Source organism: Tachypleus tridentatus, chromosome 4 (assembly GCF_004210375.1).
Source record: "Tachypleus tridentatus isolate NWPU-2018 chromosome 4, ASM421037v1, whole genome shotgun sequence".
Lineage (NCBI taxonomy): Eukaryota > Metazoa > Arthropoda > Merostomata > Xiphosura > Limulidae > Tachypleus > Tachypleus tridentatus.
Window position 1 is genome coordinate 92,170,855 of NC_134828.1, and position 21,674 is coordinate 92,192,528.

Below are 21,674 nucleotides of genomic sequence, written 5' to 3' on the forward strand. Positions count from 1 at the left end.
ACTGACATAATAAATGAAGAAAGAAACAACACATGATGTATTGTACAAGAATAATTTACTTACAAAGCCAGTTAAAGTACGCTCATTCACAAAGGTAGGTTTTATTATGAACATGTTGAACTTGTAAGGGTAGAGGGAAAAAAACTTTAATATATTTCTCTTATCAGTCCAAAGATGATTTATATTTGTTTTCATCTTGAAACCCATTTCTAACATCTTTGGTATCACATGAAGGGTTAAGTAAGTGAAAATATCTTGATAGGATTAATGAACAATTAGTTAATTCATTTGTAAACAATAACAAAGGCACAACAACTGATCCCTGAAACCCACTATAATGAAAAAGGTTCTTTTTGGTTGAAGTCCATTAATATTTTTTACAGACACTGGTTACAAATCAGAAAGGTAATTATATATGTCTACAAATCACTATCTTGACAGCACTATTATTCATCTTAATCAATGGCTTGGATAGATTAAGAAATCTAGTTTAGCTACAATATTTGTATTAAAAATTACAAGGCCTGTTTTAGATAAATAATAGGGAAAGTAAAATCTGATTAATTGTGTCTTGTAGAGATATACAGGGTTGTCTAAATGTCTTGTTTTGAGTTGTAATCTAATTATTATTTTCTTTGATTTAGGTGGCTGTGAGAGTTTTCTTTACCAAAATAAAAAAGTCCATGTTCTGCAAAATATCACGTAGGATGTGGCACAGAATCATTTTGTGTCAGAAAAATGGTGTTCATACTGACCTTTTGAACCATTAAAGGATTCTTATAAATGATAAGTTGATAAAAAAAAATTGTAATTTTTACCATTTAACAGTCAAATTTATTTATCCTCGCTATTATTATCATATATCCTGAATCACTGAAAAATATGGGGGAGTGACAAGACTTTTGGGCCCCACCCTCTACATCTTATCTGAAGAATGCATTATAAATACAAGTATTATGCATTGAAGAAACAAGTTTGTGCAATGTGCAGTTATACCTGCTTTATATCCAACAACCAATATATTTTGGTTTTGTTTTTTTACTAAAAGGTTATATACAGTGTGCTATTTCAAGTATGGCTGCATTAGTAAATTGTATAAAGAAAATACAAATAATATGTATTTAGTAAGAAGCAGTTGTACCATACTAGTAAAGAAAAGTAAACTTAATAAAAAAAAAAAAAACAAACTTACTCAGGAACGATGGTGTCTCATGGATATATATATATATATATAAATATCTTCATAATTTAGGTTTAAGACTTGTGCAAAGAAGAAAGTAAATTCAGATAGAAAGGGAAAAACAAATGAATTCAATCTTTATTCATAAGACAGTGCACTTGAAATGACTATATCTGCTTATTATGCAGGCAGAATAGTCCATTAGTCAGTACATTTGGATATAAATGGGAATTGTGACCTTTAATTCTTAAACTAATCTGTGGCATTTAAATACCAATATTCTCACAGTTAAAAGTATATATTTGCAGTATGTGCAGTTAAGGGCTGTTATGCAAAGAATAACATGGATAATAATAGAAAAACACCAGTAAACACAATCTTTATTCACATTGCTTTGTGTTTGCTGAAATAAGTTACTGTGCAGCTACTAATCTATATGACTGTTCTTTGGCTGTTGAAGTTTGATAGTAATAAGAACTGAAAACCAGAGACAGAATGATGGAAGTATTCCACTAGTATATTCAGATCAAAACTGAGAGTGGTATCTAATAATTCTTAAGTTCCACACTTCAGTTACTAGTTTACCTATGATTCAAACTATTTCTAAAGCAGTTTTTAGATACATCTATATTACTTGCTTCATTAGGCTACCTTACAAAAAAGTCTTAAGACTTATGAACAGAGATTGTTGTTCCTAACTTTTCTCATGTAAAAGTATTTGAATGTACGTGGTTACATTTGTTTGATTCAAAATTAAAACTTTGAAGACATTTATTATTTACTTAAGATGCATAAAATGCCTTAAAAATGTAGCTGTAATTGTTACAACTGTGTTTAAATGCATTGGTTTTAAGAACCTAAAACAAATATTTAAGGAAAAATGATTATAACATTGTCAATGAAAGTAAAATTTCAACATAAAAATATTTCACTATCAATATCATACTAAGTCTGCATATGAGGGTAGGGTAAGTATGTATACAAATGTTAGATAGGTAAGTAAACAAGTAGTGTCACTTCATGTGTAAGAAATGTCAAAATGTAAAACATTACAAGTGTTAGGATTATGGAACATTTATATAGTGTATCAAATACACCCTTGTGCAAATTAATTGAAACAAATGGTCATTTTACAATATTTTCAGCATGGCGGCTGGTGTAGGCTCTCTGGACCTGCTGATTTCCTTTAATAGTCATTTTTTCACGCAGATGATGTTGATAGCTGTGTTTTGCAGCACGGTTGATCTATTTTTGGGATATATGACAAAATTTTGAGGAATATTGCATCATTCGAAATTGTGTTAGAAGGGCAAGGAGACCAGTCAAAAAACAACTTCTTACCAACTCAATAAAGAAAATATGGTATCAATGGGGTCAGAAATACAAGAACTGGACACAAGAACAATGGTGGAAGGTGTTATTCAGTGACGAGACTCATTTCTTTGTACAGGGTCAAAGAAGTCTGCATGTTCGCAGATCTCCAGGTGAGAAACTTCGAGAATCTCGCATCAGTTCGTAAAACATTCCTTGAAGATGTTTTAGGGCTTTTTCAGCTACTATGGTGTTAGAGGCTTACATATCGTAGAAGGTATGATGCGAAGACCACAGTACATCAAAGTTTTGCAGAAAAGAGTCATTCCAGAATTGAAAAAGAGATTTCCAGATCGATCTGGCATTTTTCAGCAAGATCTGGCTCTGTGCCACACTTCGAAACCTGATAAGAATTTTATGACTACAACGAGAATAAAGGTGCTGGACTGGCCTGGAAACTCTCCAGACTTAAATCCTATTGAAAATCTTTGGGCTATTTGTAAAGAAAGACTTCGAGGAAAAGACTGTACTACGAAAGATAAGCTAACTGAGGCCATAATTGAGATGTGGTACTGTGATCCAAAAATTAGTAAAGATTGTAGTCAACTCGTAGACTCGATGCCAAAGCGGATTAATGATCTTCTGAAAAATAAAGACAGTCATATCATGTATTAATTTGTGAGTAATTTTTGGATTCTCAGAAATAAAATGCAAAAAATTGAAAAAAATCGTAATTTTCCATCTTGTTTCAATTAATTTGCACAGGGGTGTAGTTGTACTTTCTCAAGCATGATCTATTGTTCATGAAATTCTTCAATAAAGCCAGTTGTAGGTCTAATAACCTTCCTGTTTAAGGTTAAACATAAGCACTGTGAGAACATGACAAATGTGTAAAGGATCTGGAAGTTATTTTAACACATTTGTGGTGACTTTTCAAAACTTGTTGGAAGATATGGATGAGCCAAATCTGGAAGGGTGTACAGTAGAGTTTGACAATCAATGGAAGGCTCATTAACTTATTACTGTCACAAGACTTAAAAAGTTGGAATAACTAAAAACTGTAATGGTTATAAGCCCTTAGTTTTGACTAGTTCATTATTTTTGTGGCTTGTGACACTAACTTAAGTTGAAGCAACAACAAATTGCAAGAAATAATGGCACTAGTTAAGTTAAGTACTTGGATACTTGAAATAACTGAAAACAGCCATAATAGGAAACACTAAATTTTTATCAGTTGATTTATTTTGTGACATAAATCAGTTAACCAATTATTTTGTTATCTAAATGATGTAATTGATGTTCATGAGCAATCAATTTGGTTAATTATTCAACTGTAGTGTACATTATGCTTTTCATGAATGTGGATACATTATAAAGATAGATATATTTAGACCTTAAATTGCTCGTAGCTGACATTTTGCTCAATTTAATCAAACCTGTCAGCATTGTACTATTGATCATTAGTTGTCCTTTTTGTGACAAAATTATAATTTTAATCTGCCAACTGTGGTGAAGGATTGTGGTGATGCAAGCTGTATTGTACATCTTGGGCATGGGGAACATTATGGAATGTCAACATCTCTAGATACCATGGATGTCAAGAGCTATTAACCCTTAAAACGGGAATGTTGTATGTAACAGCATCAGTTGACGATGGCTGTTGTTTGAGGGTTAAATCAACATATTTTTAGGACTGTGGAAAAGTTTCTTGGTTAGGTAATTTTTAATGCAGAATGCTTCCTGTTGCATATAAATTAAGAGAGCCACACTTAGTTTCAACTAATAATGTCTTGGAATGGCCCATCCTGAACCCACATTCTATCTCTTTCAAACATTTTTAGGACACATAGTTAACACTCCACGAGCTAAGATCACAGCCTTACCACTGTAATCAAATGGCAAAGGCTTTGAAATGTGAACAAAGCTAGATTGCACTGAATAATCATCAAAATCTACTTGGAATTATAAATTGCAGAATAGTTTTAGTTATTCAGATTAAAAGTTGCATTAGGATAATGATCACTATATGTTTGGGAAGCTTCTTCTGAAGCAGTCTCTATATGTTGTATATAGATGAGGTAACTTAATCCTCTGTGAAGCTTGTGGCTTGTGCATGCAAAATATTCAGTTTTATACTTTAAAACGTCTAAATTTAAAACCTTTTTTAAGAACTCCAGAAAAAGCTTCAGGAACTGGATCAAAGATTGGATTACTGCAATCAGAATATCCCACAAGCTCTAGTTCATCAGCTTTCTTCATTAACTAGGTAACTTTAGTTAAAATATAAGTAATTTTTGACAGATCATTTAGATTGTAATATTATTAATGGAAGAACTTCTCACAAAAAAAAATTCATTTTCCTAGAAGTTAATTACTCTATGACAAATAATGTTTTTTGTGCATTTTCAGTATGAATGAAAAACCAAATTATTTACTTGTAGTAGTAGCAACTACACCATTTGTAGAAAAAAGAAGACAAAACAAGCTCGGTAACATACTTTTAAGTTTTTGAAAGAAATATTGAAGTATTAACTATATCTCGATGATTGAACAACTTTCAGGTGTCAGTGGTACACTGCATTTCAAATTTTAAGTAAAACATTATGATTACATTTTAATATTTTTTTAATATTTTTCTTAGGTGTTCTTTTCTTCTATGAAAATGTTATTGTTACACTATACTTCTTTGAAAGGTACAGATGTTTTTCTCTACAAGACTTCGGGTAAACCTAATTATTTTGAGAAAGTATTGTAGATGATAGCAAAATACTCCACGACTCGGGTCCTTATTTATTGAATGTTGTTGTTAACTTTATTGATCATATTAGAACAACAAAGATAAGTAAAATATATTTTTATTCACTGGAAATAAATAAATATTTATTAGATATAAAATGATCTTTATTTAGAATATTGATAGCAACAATATTGTTGCCCAAACTGACCTGATGTCACTGTGACAGGTCAGGTCATGGGCCATTGATAAATTTTTGTCAGTTTTGTTGTGTGTTTTTTTCTTATCAAGTTATAACTGGATTTGGTAGATACTGCAGTCAGTAAAGTAAATGTACAAAAAGAAATATATTGATAAATATCAATCAATCAATCAAATTAAAACTGATTTTGTATAAAAATAATGAAATTTTCTGATTAGCAATAAAATCCTCTAAAATGTACAATGAATGGGTGTATTTTGAAGTTTTTCAAAACTGTATGGGGGGAAAAAAAATCAAATTCTATTATTTTTCTGAAACCAAAACCAGGTATTATTTATTAAGACAACTAAGAAAAAGAGTCATTAGCTACCAATGATCCCTCCTCCAGTCTAAAAGAGTTAAAAATGACATCATCCTTTAAAGCTTGACATTTTTGTGAGAAAAGAAGAACTGAAAGTAGATGACACCCAACCTTTTGGTTCTTTCTACAAAGCAACGCACCTAGGAATGTAAATGCAGGCCCATAGAAAAAAAAAAATTACAAGTTCAAGCTACACCAGATGGATTCCTGTACATGATGAGGGGAACTCTCAGAGCAGTTTCTGTACTTTTAGTTTATCTCCTCTGGAATCTGAACATCTGCCCATTTGTTTGCCATGTGTGGTGACCCATGAAGGGGAGGAGGGGACCCTGGTATTTGAGAGGTCCAGCTTCAGTACACCACTTTGGCTTTCAATTTCTGTAGACAGGCAGCCTTGGGGTTGTTCCTCCCAGGGTCAAGTGGCTGGTCCACTTAAGCTAGAATCAATCAAGTATAAGTGTTGGACATTTTCAGTGGGTGTTGTGTCTGATACTGGTGTTTAGGTATTGTGCTCATGAAACCCTGGCGTTGCTGCAGTGTTCTTGTTTGATATTGTAGTGCATCCCCTTGAAGGGCTGTATGGTGGGTGGGGTTAGTGGGTACTGAAATGTAGCGTTTATATTATGAATACCCCCATTTATGAAAAAAATTGAAAAAAAAACATATTATCAGAAAACAACCAGCATGAACGACTGTTGTACAGTTAACATTGCAGTTAGATTCTGTATGTTGATTTCTAATTATCCATTTCTTATCTAAGAAATTCTTAGGGCAGATGTCCCCCTTTTTTATTCAAAAGGGATTAGATGGGCTTGCTGTATCCCCTAAGTCAGGGAAGAAGTTGTGCTTTGGAGACATTTTGGTGGAAACATCACCACAACACACTAAACTTCTCTTGAAATCGAAGGCCATTGGGGATATACCCATCGAGGTTACTCCCCATGCAACTTTGAATTCTTCCAGAGGAGCTATAGTTGAGAGGGATTTAAAGAACATTCCTGAGTCAGAGATCCTTGCTGGTTTTTCCGGTAAGGTGTTTCTGTGGTGTGCTAAATCTCTACTCGCAAAGAAAGAATTGTGGTGCCAACTAATGTTCTGATATTGATGTTTACATCACATTGCCACATCTTCCTACCACAGTTAAAGCAAGTTTCCTGAACTGTAAGATGTGGTCATACATTCCCAACCATCTCAGACGTTTCAAGCGACAACGGTTTGGTCAGTCAAAAACATCATTTCATGGTCCTTTAACATGTACTTGTTGTGGTTGCAAAGATCACAATGCTTGCAAGTGCAAACTAGAATCATGCTGTGTTAACTCTAGTGGTCCACACCCTCTTTATTTCTTGCCTTAAATGGGTGGAGGAGAAAGAGTTGCAATGCTTGAAGTCTATAAGTAACATCTCCTACCCAGAGGCTCAGAAATTATTATCCTCAACTCCAACTCAGACATGTGCTTTTGCTCTCCATTCCACTACCACAATGTGAGTACAGATAAATCTCTGTGCTTTCAGCAGAGTCATTTGCAAAACATCTGAAGAATCTTTTGCCCTCCATGATTAAAAGAGTTGATGAATCTACGTCTACTTCCATCTCTGTCCCTGTCATCCCACAGGAACTTTAAGTCCCTCAGAGTTGTCTTGAGTGTTACACTTTTCATTATAAAGATTAATGCCATCAGTGGACAACTTCCCCATGCAGTTGCACATGGTCTCTATGTTGACAACTGACATAAAACTGACACTCTGCCAATAGGATATTCACCCAGATTCCAAGCTCTGTCTCGGAGAAGTTGTGCTTCCCGTGGTCCCTGAGGCAAAGTTCTTGGGGCTTCTCTTTCACTGTAAGCTCACTTTTATTCCACACATCAATCAGACATGTTTCAAGTGTGCAAGGGCACTAAACATCCTCCGTGTCCTCTCTTCTACCTCTTGGGGAGTTGATCGATGGTCTATGCTAAAGATCTGTCATGCATTATTCAATCAAAACTAGACTATGGGTCTCTGGATCTGCCTTGAAGATGTTGGACCCTGTTCACCATCAGGAGCTTTGGCTCTGCACAGGGGCCTTCTGCACTTCTCCAATCCAGAGTACTCTTGAACCTCTTCTGTACTTTTGCTGTTTGTAATTTTCTTTACTGTCTGCTTCAAAACTTCAATCCATACCACAGCATCCCACCTGAGATTGTGTTTTCCTTCCTTGGTGGGCCATACTTTTTAAGAACAGGTGATCTGCTATTGTTCTTTTAGCCTTTGTATCCAGGTGCAGTTGGATGAATTGGATCTGTATTTGGATAACACAACTGTATCCACTGATCAGCCCATCCCACCATGGCTAATTACCATCCCCATATGTGGCCTTTCTTTCAATAATCTGAAGAAGGTGGATACTACTGATTGGAAGTATTGCCTTCTAATTGCCGAACATCTTTCTAACCATCCTTCTATTTCCATTTATACAGAGGGTTTGAAATCAGGTGACTCTGTGTGCTCTGCCATGGTTTGTTGTGATTTGGTTGCTGCATACAGAATATCCCCTACAGTTTCTGTGTTTGCTGCTAAATTGTATGCCATTTCTCTTGTCCTGGATCACATAGAAGCTATGCAGTACGTGATGTGCTATTCTTTCTGACTCTCTTAGCTCTCTGTTGGCCATGGAATCAATTCACATTAGTTCTCACCATTCTCATCAGTATTCAAAACCAACTGGCCCATTTCTCTCTATCATCTATTTTTATCCAGTTTTTCTGGATACCAGGCTACGCTGGTATTCTCAGAAACATGTTCACTGACATCACAGTTAAGCCTGACTGCTCTGGTACTATTATTGCTGTGTGTGTCCCATGCATGGACTATGGTCCTGTATTAAGGTTCGGTTCTATGCCAATTGGCAGTTAACTTGGAGTGAGCAACGCGATAAGCTTTTCCAGATCAAATCTTCTATTGCTCTTTGGCCGTCTTGCTTCTGTAAGGATCTGTAAGTGTCATTGGCAATGGTGACACTGTCCACCTCAATTGTGTTTTTAAATTTGTAAGGGTTATTGGTCTTTTTAGCTGTATTTAAGATTTTAATTTGAAAATTGGACTATGTTTTGTTTCAGCATGATTCTCTTTTACATTTTTAATGATTTTACTTTTTTATTGGTTGTTTGGTGCAGATAGCCCACTTGCTTTGCACCAATAAATGTGAAACAACCAACCAACCAAGCTACTTGTTCTCACTTTATAAAGTCTGTCATGTTGTAATAATGTGAATAGTTATTCAGCTTTATGCCTAAATGTAAACTATATATCTCAGCCCGTGAATTTTTACATAATTCTATTTTGAACTTTAAAATGTGCTCCTGAAGTATCTGCAATTTTCATGAAGTGTGTGTTGCAAAAATGCTTGTACTTATGCTATTTTTAACTCGTATAAGATTAAATCTCTGTGTATTTATCAAATAGTATGCTAAAACTACCCAACATAAATTGTATTTATTTTATTGTATGCCTAGTAAAATCCAGTTGTTAAAAACGTAGGTGGAGCAGGAAACTTGGACCATAACTGAAGTCGTTTAATGTCTCGAGATTATACTTCTGTGTGGTATTAATATAATACTAATTAATTTGTATCAGAGATGTACATTCTATTAAATATTGCTTAATATCTTCTTAATGATGTTCATTGGTTGGACAAAAGTTATGACACCCAGTGGAAGAAGCTTAATAACACATGATTTTACATTTAGCCATTAGAAGTACTTGAGTTTTTTTTTAATAGTAAAACATAGGCAAGTCAGAAAGGTACACTGTGGGATTGGAATCCATTTCTTTAGGAAATAATCTGACATAAAGCACAGCAGTCTCATTCACTTATCATTATTTTCAAATACTGCAAATTTACCTGATGAGACTTATAACATGATTGCCATGGTGTTGTGAATGTTGATGTAGTTTCTCTTGCAAAACCAAAGACTAGTTCACTCAATTTAGTTATTTAATAATTGTCTTCTACAAACTATCATATCTAAAAGTTTGTTTGGTCACTTATTTCCCTTGTTGGTGGCCCGGCATGGCCAGGTGGTAAAGGCACTTGGCTCGTAATCTTAAGGTCGTGGGTTTCGAATTCCTGTATCGCCAAACGTGCTTGCCCTTTCAGCCATGGTAGCATTATAATGTGAAAGTCAATTCCACTCTTTGTTGATGAAAGAGTAGCGCAAGAGTTGGCAGTGGGTAGTGATGACTAGCTGCATTCCCTCTAGTCTTACACTGTTAAATTCGGGACAGATAGCACAGATAACTGTTGAGTAGGCTTGTGTGAAATTCAAAAAACAAAACAATAACCTCTCAAAGTTTAAGCATTTGAGTTAATTTTTACTTAGAATACAAATACAAGCATCCTTAATGGATTCAAGAAGAACCACTAAGATGTATGTGACACCTTTAAAGTGCAATATTTTAAAGATAAAGCAAATTCAAATTTAGTGAAATGTTCTGGTATATTGTTGTTGCTCATTACTAGGTTTATATAATGTGTCAGGCCATCCCATAAGTGATTTCCAAAAATTTAATACAGAAAGTACATCATCATTTCTGTCTTTGTAGAAGACTTTAATGAGTAAAATATATAGTAGGATGTGTATAAAAGTGTTCAGACAAATAAAAAAAACAAAAAAACTAACCCAACTGCACTTTTTCAGATCATTAATCAAATAAACACTTATGAAGATGGATGTGCCTGAGGAACACATCAATGCTTTATGAGTTACAAAAGGCCATAGTGGAGCAGGAACTACACAAAACATTCCAGTTGTTTATGGTGGGGAGTCTCTCAATGAAAGAAAATGTCGAAGGTGGTTTCAGAAGTTCAGACCAGGTGATGATTACAGCTTGAGTGATGTGCCACGTTCAGATCGTCCTGTTGAGTTTAATGATGACTTGCTGTTGGCTGCACTTGGTGAAAATTGTGCTGTAACAGTTGAGGAACTACCACAGAAACTTAATTCAACCCATTCAACAGTTCATCGTCATATGCAACAGCTTGGAAAGGTGTCAAAACTTGGAAAATGGGTCCCCCGTGATTTGACAGAAGCCAACCTTAGAGCAAGAGTGCACATTTGCACTCTCGTGAATGTAGCTCACCTTTTTCGGACAAGTGCCACAGGCAATGGCTCAGTTCAGGTAAACTGGCTAAAGCACAGCAAAAATGGAGAACGTCTTGATAAGCGTTTGATGGGATACTGTTGGTGTGATCCACTTTGAGTTGCTGCCACTCAATGTAATGATTGCATTAGACATCTATTGTCAACAGTTAATGTTGCCCTGAAAGAAAAGAAACCTGCTTTGATCGATCGTAAAGGTGTTGTGTTATACCAGGATAATGCACGGCACCTTACAGCAAGAATCACATGTAAAGATTGAAGAGCTAGACTGGGAAAAACTTCCACATCCTCCTTATTCTCCAGGCCTTACCCCATCTGATTATCATGTATTCTGAAGTTTGCAGAACTATCTTGATGGAAAAGAGCTTGGAACACGTGAAAACTACTCTCTCGACATTCTTTTTCTCCAAACCCCAAGAATTTTATAGAAGTGGCATTCAGAAGCTTGTGAATTGTTGACAGGAAGTAATTAATAATAATGGAACATACATTATTTACTAAATAACATTAAAAGCATTTGAAATCCTTTATCTTTTTCTGAACCTAAAATTGGACATTACTTAAGGGATGACCAGTACATTTGTCCAGTAGTAAATATTTACATTGATGATTTTTCTGGTTTTTAACTGTATTACTTTAAGCTGTTTCTGAAATAAGCTTGTAAAGGTACACATTATAAATTAAAATTTTAACTTGCTTCAAAATACAGTAAGTTAGAAAAAATATACGCATTGTGTATAATTTATTCAGGCTGGAAATGGAGAAGGTTAAAGATCAGAGTCCTAAAGAAGCAGTAGGAGTTAAACCAAAAAAGAAACCCATTCTCAAAGTACCCAACATATATCATGTAACTCCTGATGAATTTACTGGTGTACCCAAGTAAGTTACAATACCATGTTGCCACTTTTTTTACTAGCTCAATGTGTAGTTGTTTAACATAATAAGTAGATAATGAGCAATATAAAATAGGTTAAAATACATTGAATACCATTAATAGTTTTTATCAATGCAAATGTGTGTATGTGTGTGAATCCCCCCAACATATTTTTTCAAGTGCGTATGAACTTTCTCATACATGTGCATCAAACATATTTTCTTCAAGACTAAATGAATGGACATTTATTTATTATTATTATTATGAACTTTCTCATACATGTGCATCAAACATATTTTCTTCAAGACTAAATGAATGGACATTTATTTATTATTATTATTATGAACTTTCTCATACATGTGCATCAAACATATTTTCTTTAAGACTAAATAAATGGACATTTATTTATTATTATTATTATTATTAGGTCTACATCATTATGGATCTTAAGAGTTATCAATGACAACATAATTTCTGGCTGCAATGTTTTTGAGATACTCTAAAATACACATATAAAAATTCTGTTTTCAAGTAAGTTTGTTTATCATCATCTGATGACCTTTACAGAATTGGTCTCATCTCTGACTACAGCACATGAACCAATAATTCATTGATTTTGGTTAACACTCCTACGAAAAGTGGGGCCTAATAGGCCCCAGAGCAACTTGAAAGGTTATTAATATTAGGCTAATAATTTTGTATTTAAATGAAATTGCCATTTAAATCCATTAATGAATGGATTAACGAGATTCCCACTGTCCCTATCTACTATCTAGCGAAACCACAGCCAGGGGAACGGGCTTGGAGAAATCAGGACTAGAAACGTCTTTTCGTAGGAGTGTTAAGGTGGTATCAAGAAATAGTGGCCTTGAGGAATGCAACTGTGTAAATTTATTATGAATCATGACACGTGGTTTTATTTATTTATTTATGCTCTTAATTATTTGGTAATTGCTATTCCTGTCATTAAAATAAGTAGTTGGTTTGGTTTATGAACTTTAAGTTCTTTCTGTCGTCTGTTCTTAATATGATAATTTTGCTCTTTGAAATTCAATTAGAAATGCAGCAGTGATTAAAATGGATAAACCTATTGATAGACTATATAGTAATTATTCAATCTTTGCCATGCCATACTTGATATATAGCATTCAATTTTTCAGGTGATAAAAGAATCAAGTGCTTTCACCTTGCTTATATAAAAAGTAAGTTTAGACCAAATATATGATCATACGATTTTAAACCACAGTGTCTCTTTGTAGCATCATAAAACACATCTGGCATTACACACTTGGATGCTATAGATATATCACTCTACAAAAAGACCACAACTTTTTTTTTGGTCTTTCAAACCCATGAGGTCAAGAGGGAACTTTGCTGTTGGGATGATTCTCCAAAAAAAGAAAGAAGGTCCTTTAAATTTGTTTTCTTTTTAGTGGACAGTTATTTTACTTTAGCTGGTGTTTAGCCTTGCTGCCTCCTGTCTCTCAGGATTGAATGAAATGAAAAATGTTTTTTATTTTTTATATCATCTACTGGGGAAGCATTTACCAAAGAAGTTTGAGTTTCACTAGTTACAAAGGAAAAAAATATCAGATGTGTTACTATTACCAGTATGACCATAGTAAATTACTGTGTAAATTACATATTTACAAAACAAACTTAGTAAAAGAATAAAATCAAAATATCAAACAAGAGTTGAAAAACTTAGGAATTTAAAACTTCCTAAGCTGGCCCATCATGGCCAAGTCTGTTAAGGCACTCAACTAGTAATTTGAGGGTCGCGGGTTCGAATCCCTGTCACACCAAACGTGCTCGCCCTTTCAGCCATGGGGGTGTTATATTGTGATGATCAATCCCATTAGTCATTGGTAAAAGAGTAGCCCAAGAGTTGGCAGTGGGTGGTGATGACTAGCTGCCTTCCCTCTAGTCTTACACTGCTAAATTAGGGACGGCTAGCACAGATAGCCCTCCTGTAGCTTTGCACAAAATTAAAATGACAAAAACAAACAAATTTTCTAAACTAAACAAAGAAATACTTGTATGATGTACTAAAATTTTATGATGATAATATTCAAAATGAAAGAAGGTCATTGTCCAATAATATAAATATGAAGCCCATACTAAAGAAATAGGTAACTGGTATAGAAGAAGCAGAAAGTATATTTATAGTTTATGCATACATAAAGTAAACATATAGAAAGAGCATTAGTTGTATAATAGTATTAAAATATTGTGACGGGTACTAAAGAATTGGAAGTTAGCTGATACTGTTTCTCTCTTCAAGAGAGATGATAACAATTGTACCAGTAATTACAGAGTACAGATCCATTAGTCTTACATCAGTTGTGGGAAATGATTTGGAAAATCTGTTGAAAGACACTTTGCAAAATCATTTAACAAAGTTTAGAATTTTATTGCATTGACAACAGTTTCACTAAGGGAAAAATCTTGCCTTACAAATCTTTTGACATTCTGTGAAAAGGTTGCTGCTTAAGTGGATGAAGATATAGGTGTGGATTTAGTGAATGTGGATTTTCAGAAGATGTTTGACAAGGTGCCACATAAGAAGTTTGTGAAAGATTTAGGATAAGTTAGCAAATTGGAAAGATGAGTGGCTGGATAGAAGAAAGCAGAGGGTCACTAAAATTTAATTCAATCAATATGGATTGATGTCAAGTGGGTATCTCAAGGCTCAGTCTCAGGACCTTATTCTTTTTGATTAGGATCAATAACAAATGAAGGAATAGCCAATAAATTACTTAAATTTACTGAAGATTTTAGGGTCCTGGGTGTCACTAGTTGTGAGAAGGATGCTGCTCCATTACAAAAGATTTAGATCAATTAGTGAATTTGGCAAATAAATGGCAGATAGGTTTTAATTATAATAAATGTAAGATAATGCATGTGGATTATTATAATTTGAATTGTAACTACAACTTGATGGGAATAACTGTAACAGTGTCATGAAAGGAAGGGATCATGATGTAATGATTGGTCAGTTTCTTAAGCCACTTAACCAGTGTGCTGTTGCAAGCAGTACAGCAAATAGGATTTTAGGTTGTATCTACAGAAATGTTGTATTCAAGACTAAAGAGATCATAATGAGATTGTATAAGTCACTGGTTACACCATGTTTTGAGTAATCTATTCAGTCTTGGTCTCCTTACCTTGGTAAAGACATTGAATTATTGGAAAGGGTTCAGAGGAAGGTTACTGAAATGGCGTGGTTGTCAAAAAGATTAAAATCTCTGAAATTGTTCTCTCTTAAAAAAAAAAAGAAGAGGATTTGATGTAGATGGTTAAGATTATAAAGGAAATGGATAGTGTTGATGTATTATCTTTTTACATACTTAATGGCGAGCAAAACTCGGGGACAAAAATTAAATTTTGGGAGGGTAGTTCCTATATGTATTATTACAAACATATGGCTCATATGACTTAATTGAATGAATATCTTAATACTCAGTAACTAATGCTAATCCGAATACTTCACTAACTTCTTTCTCAATCATTGGAAATAGTATTTAATAATTTAAAAAAGAAAGTTCAATAATAAAAAAATGTACAATTTATTTTTTCAGGTATATGAAAGGAAGATTGAACTGTGAAACAGTAAACAGAGTTATTGATGGATTGAACAAGGCTCTGTTAGCAAAGTATGCCTTGCTACAAACCCCACGAAATCAGTTGGAAAAGGGAGCTTTAAAAAAATATAAAGATTATAAAACTCAAGAAAATAAAGAAACTCAAGGTAAATTTAGTTTGAAAATAAATTGTTCTGGTTAATGTATTCATGTACAATGTCCGTTTACATTAAAACTACTATAAGTTTTATTGTTAAACTAATGTACCAACTGAATTAAGAAATGTAACATTTCATATTGTAACAGTTTGCAATCCTTTATTTCATGTATATTATTGTTAATGTTCATCAAAACTACCACTGCAATAGATCCTAATGAAATAGTTTATACATTTCTCATTTTTTTAAACTACTTAGCTAAAAATTTCTTTTTAACATCTTTTTTATTGTTATTAGAACAAAAGATTGTTTTGAACACATATTTATCTGGAAATCAAATTGTATTTCATATTTTATAACAATCTATTTGACAGTTGTTAACCATTGTTGTCTGAATTTTTGGAGTCTTTTAGTTGATTTTCAGCCTTCCTTATCCTTTCACTTAAGTGAAAAATAAACAACAAGTTCAAACCCTTTAAAGTAGTGAAATAAACCAAGTTGAGCCATGCTATGCCATTTTTATTTGAAAACATTTGGGTGTTTAGGGCATTCAACTTTCAATCTGCAGGCCATGGTTTTGAATATCTATTACTGTACTTGCTCACTGTTTCAGCTGTGAGAACATTCTAGTGTGATGGTAAATCTCAATACTTGTTTGTGAAAGAGTAGCCCAAGAGTTGGCAGTGGGTGGTGTTCACTAGCTGCCTTCCCTCTAGTCTGTCATTGCTAAATTAGGGAACGTTATCACCAATAGCCCTTGAGTAGATTTGTGCACATTTCTAAACAAACCAGTTGAGTGTTGGTGGATAAATTATTTGCATTTCTAAATATTGAAAACCCATAAGCACAAGGCAGTTTTTATGTTGAAGGATGTGACTGTTGTTTACCATTAACGCTGTTTACAACTCTACAAAAAAAAATTTTGTTTTCAGATACATAATGTGATGCAGTTTGAAGATCATATGTTAACACTACCAAAATATTTTATTCACTTTTATATATGAATAATTATATTCTTTATCTTGATTAAAAGTTGTATAGTAAGTATGACTGTTTTGTTTGTTAATTTATTACATTTGTTGAATATGAAATTTGAATAAGTTGTGACATATCTGATTGAACACTTAAAAATTGCTTTTATCCAACCATTTGAACATTTATTGCATAATATTAAGTCAAGAGTGCTGGTCTTGTGGTTAAGATATGACTTCTAAACATTGCTGCTTTTAAACATAGTTGTATTGTTATTTCTAGAGATGTGATATTCATGATCATTCCCTTCATAGAATTTTCTGTTTTCCTCAGTTTCTATGGAAAACTTTTTGATGATGGTTTTTTTTTTTTTTTACTTATCACATTACTACTATTATAAAATGTTCCATTGGCAAATCTATTTTCTAATCTTGGTAAATAGTCATTTTTATATATCTTTGTTTCAGGTTTGTGGTTTTGTATTCAAGAGGATCTTGCCAATTATAGCAACATACAGTGGGACAATGTCACGCGTTCGGCAATAACCATTCTTAGGCACTGTGGCCGAATTAAGGAAATACGTAGTCCTGGTGGATTAGTCAGGTTCACTGTGATATCTCACAGTCCTTTGAACTCTTAGTCCTAGCAGCACTGTTACACTAAACAGTAGGAAGGATAATTTTGCTAATGTAAATGAAAAGAATGAAACATTTATCATTTTTATATTTTGAATTTTGATGTATCTATGATTTCTAAAACTTTTTTTTATAACTGTCATTATGAATATCCTTATACTTTTCTTCAATAAGCTCACTATCTGTATAAAACCATTTTCTTTTTAATGTTATAAACTAAGAAATAGTGAATACATACAAAAACATCATTAAAAAAATTGGTCAGTTTTGAAAATTGCATTTTAAAGGAAAATTATTGAAATCCAATTTGAGTTTTTTAAGTTTGAATATTTGATTTCATTTGCCATTAATATTAATTATAATCAGTAAAAAATGTGGTAAAAATATTTATTTGTAATCCTCCATTTGAGGTAAAAATAACTTGTGTAAAAGTATGAAATTTTTATTGTTAAAGATGTGTATGATAAATTAGATTTGACAAATTTCCACATCTGAAGTTAAGTGAAAGTGTATTAATTTAACAATTAACCATCAAACTTTACTGAACACTACCAGTAATATTTATAGCTATTAATTTATAGCAAATGAATTATTTCTCTTAATAAAAACAAAAGTGAATAATGAGTTGAAAATGGCTCTCAAAGATATTCTAACACATTGTGCATAACAATAAGAAATGGTGATAATTTAAATACTACCTATTGCTTTCCACTTTAGGTGAAACATTTTCCACAACATGTCTGTAAGAACATGCCTAGCTTTTAATTCAGCTATTACTTGCGACATGTAGTTTACTAATACATTTTTAAATGCTTGTTACAACAATCTGTTCTGTCCTTACCTGTTCTCTCTCTCTCTCTTTTTTTTTTTTTACATTAATCTAAAATGAAAATTTTCTGAAGATTTGCAGAAGTTCTTTTTTTCCATCATCAAGTGGATCATTTTCTGTGATTTATGTAAATCCAGTTTTAAAATATAGGGAAGTTGAGCCTGCACTGCTAAGATGTTCACATATTTGTAATGTTGTGTAAACAAAGAGTCCAACACATAATTACAATGCGACTTTTTCATTGGCTGCTCTGCACAGGTTATTCCACCGTACAAAGTTGTGGAGTATAGTTATGTCTGCCTCTCTCTTGCTCTTGTGAAGACAGCAAATTTTCAGGTAAAGTTTAAATATAATTTACCAAAATCCATGTTTATAATTCACCATCCAGCATCAAAAACACATTTTGTAGACTTCCCTCTTTTCATATATTGACATATTTGTTAGATATGTTGAACCATTTATCCTGAAATGAGTTATGAAACTTGGATTAAAACAATGTTGGATTATTTCATTATTGAGTCAATCAGTCATGTTCTGACAGTTGCACAGAGCTGTTCTAGCCATTGTAATGTAAATGGACACAATGTCTTTGAGATGAAAATGCTTGGACTTAAAGGCAGGAGCTTGACAAGTTCTGAGTGGGTTATAATTAGGCTATTTATGTTTAGAGATTACAGTGATCAACTATTTAATGTTCATGGATGATGAACCAGAATAGGTGACTCATTTACCAAAGAGGAACAGAGGACTTTTCACAGGACACAGTGAAAATACATTGTCCTCTCCCCAGCTCTGGTACCTCTTAGTACCACCAGTGCTAGCATATTACCCCCTTTCCCATGCCTCAATAGAGAAGACAGTTTATGCATACTAATGGAATTAAACACAGTCAAACATTATCATTCAGTGTTTGATTAACACTACACTTCTAATTATTTGCAAATGTGAATATTCCCCTCTGAATATTAAAAACAGCAAAAGTTGTGCATCAAGAGGAGGAAGGTTGCCTCAAAAAAGCAGACAGTAGAGCAAAAAGTAAATGCACATGGTCGGGGGGTGATTGCTAAAACTGCAAACAGATGGAGTATATAGAGGGAGTCTGACAAACTTCATTAGGAAAGTTAATGTGTGTGTCAAAGTTCTATCTACTGAATACTCTGAACTATGCATCACAAGGTATGTAAAGAATTGTAGATCACTGAGGATGTACAAATGAAAGATAACAAGAATAACTGACTACCAGATGTTAGCAAACTAAAGTTAAGAAAATGGATTATTAACATATAGAACATAACCACAGGTGACTGTAAATGTGAATGTTTAGTTTAATGAGACATTCAAGCCACCTGGTGCCAGTGTGTGAAAGGATAGCCAAGGATGATACAAGTTGGAATGTGAATGTGTCCCAAATTATGAACTACACTATGTAACACAAATTTTGTTCCTGGATAGTATGTGTTATTTCTCGATTGCTTTTGTTGTATAAGTACAGAAAATGGCCATTATTCCCTTCAAACTTTGCTTTTGTGATCTGGATATTGAAATTTAGAAATTAACCTATTTTCTATGTAAAAACGAGCAACTTTGCACATTTTCATTTACATTAGGTCTGAATAAAACAATATGTGAATCAAGATTTACATGTATTTATACTAAAGTTATACAAAAATGTTTAGAAGTGAGTAGTTTTTTTGAGATTTGTGACTGTAATGTAAATCACTTTCACATATCAGCTCCCAAATATAGTCTCCCATCATGTTTTCGTTATATGTTCCCAGGTCACAAAAGCAAAGTTTGAGGAGAAAAATAGGTTTTTTCCACTTACTTTAGGCATAAGCAATTGGGAAATAACACTTTCTGCCCAGGAACAAGAAAAAGTAAAAAATTTGTTACATAGTACTATTTATCAGTTGGGATGGTAAATGGAAATGGTGGCTTACTAGAAGAAAAATTAATAGATGTATTTACAGTGCAACAAATATTTATACTGCACTTTCCAGAGTTCCATTTAACTGTATGCAAGTTCCCTAGGTGTCAGAAAACGATTGTTTACCTTCCTTTGGGATACTACTTATTTTGAAGAACATGTATCTCTGAAACATGTTTGATTTTATGATATCATCACAAATATTGATTAATAAAACTATCTTTTGTTATGTATATACATATACCTTCTTATGTCCTTTGTTAGACTCACATGGTTATGGATTAATGCAGAAATATTGCTCATCTTGTGGTGACCATAGTATTAGTTGAAAAACAATTGAACATTTCTAAGGACAACAAGGCTCTGGATGGACTGTTCATCTGCATTCTTCAAGATGAAACATGGAATGGAAAAACTCTGAATAAACTGTGAAGAACATCTGTAAAACTCTTATTTTCATTGAACATAGATGAGAGCACAAGTGACATTTGGTTGTTCTGGTCAACTACTTCTGCAAAACAAGAAACAAGTAATTGTATGCAACAACGTTTTGATCTTCTACGTAAAATATTTTCTCAACCCAAACGAGAGCCGTTTTTGCGTACATATTTCTCTACAAGTGTATTTTCTCGACATCACTGAAGTTGGTAATTGAACATCTCTGGAAGTTATAAAGGGAGATGCTCAGCCTCTATATGGCCATATCATTTAGTTATTTGAAGAGAAGGCAATACCCTGGGTCAACCTTATTTTTGTGCTGGTGAACTCTGAACAGAGGTTCAAGGCAAATGCTCCCCAATTGCCTGACACAGCAGTGATGTGTCATCATATCCACAAAGCCTGTAAAATGTTGTGCTAACTATTTAAAGGTTGGGCAGAGAAGCTCATTAAGGATCTGCATAATTATTGCAAGCAATCAACAGATATGAAAAACTACCTATCTGAAGTCTGTGAACTGCTTAATAGAAAGTTCACAATGTTATGTATCACTCCGGTGACTGTCCATATATGATGTGTTCTGCTATCTCTTTTTGACAGATATTGATTAGTCCATTTGCATCCAGACAGTACTTGGTTTACAGGAGTCTGGCCATCAGCAAAGAGTCCAGACAGAAAGTCAATGAGATCAGTAATATGCTGACAGCCAAGAAGTTGACAGATGGTGATGGTAAACAGAAAACAGAGTGTCATAGTGAGACTGTTCTATGAGAGTAAGAGAAGAGTGCTCATCATGAATTTCTGTTCTTCAGTGCTTTCAATGTTAAAAAATCATTTGAGCCCATCCTGCAAGAAAAGCAAGGAGTCTTCAAAGAATTCCTCTGATGCTATGGAAAACAAAAATGATTGCTGGGAAATCTGCTAAGTAGTTGAAGAAGATGGCCTTGACATCTGATAATGGCCAATATCTTGAAAAACATGTTTACAGGTATAGCAGGAGGGATGATGCTATAAAGAAAAATGATTATCCAGCAATCTTGTGCTGCTTATATGTGACACATGTCTGCTGTGGGTGTTATCAGCCTTTGACCCAGAGACGTCCAGCCATACTCAGTATTGCTGCACAGTTCATTCCATGTGAGCTGTATGACATAGAGAGAAAAAGTATGTAACAAGATGATAAAAGAATTAAAGATTTTATGCAAATGTTGATGCTAGTATTTGAAGTAAACTGTGGAACTGGCCTGTAAAGCATCATTAACATGCTAAGCTCTTATAATATCTTAATTAATGCAAGTGAAAAGATTCTTAGTTTTTACACTGAAA

General features: G+C 33.5%; 1 protein-coding gene across 7 annotated transcripts in view; it reads left to right on the top strand.

The window, feature by feature from the left end:
• The window catches only part of LOC143249694 (SKA complex subunit 1-like), a 35,378-nt gene extending 17,603 nt beyond the window's left edge, over window positions 1-17,775 (top strand). For 4 of the 7 annotated variants that reach the window (XM_076499997.1, XM_076499996.1, XM_076499995.1 and 1 more), the window contains exons 3-6: window positions 4,658-4,757; window positions 11,682-11,810; window positions 15,387-15,556; window positions 16,987-17,775. In XM_076499997.1, coding sequence (XP_076356112.1) covers window positions 4,658-4,757; window positions 11,682-11,810; window positions 15,387-15,556; window positions 16,987-17,159 — 572 coding nt within the window. In that variant the 3' untranslated portion in view covers window positions 17,160-17,775. The remainder of the gene's footprint in view (window positions 1-4,657; window positions 4,758-11,681; window positions 11,811-15,386; window positions 15,557-16,986) is intronic. The other 3 variants (XM_076499998.1, XM_076500000.1, XM_076499999.1) reach the window with 3 other exon arrangements.
• Window positions 17,776-21,674: the final 3,899 nt, after the last annotated feature.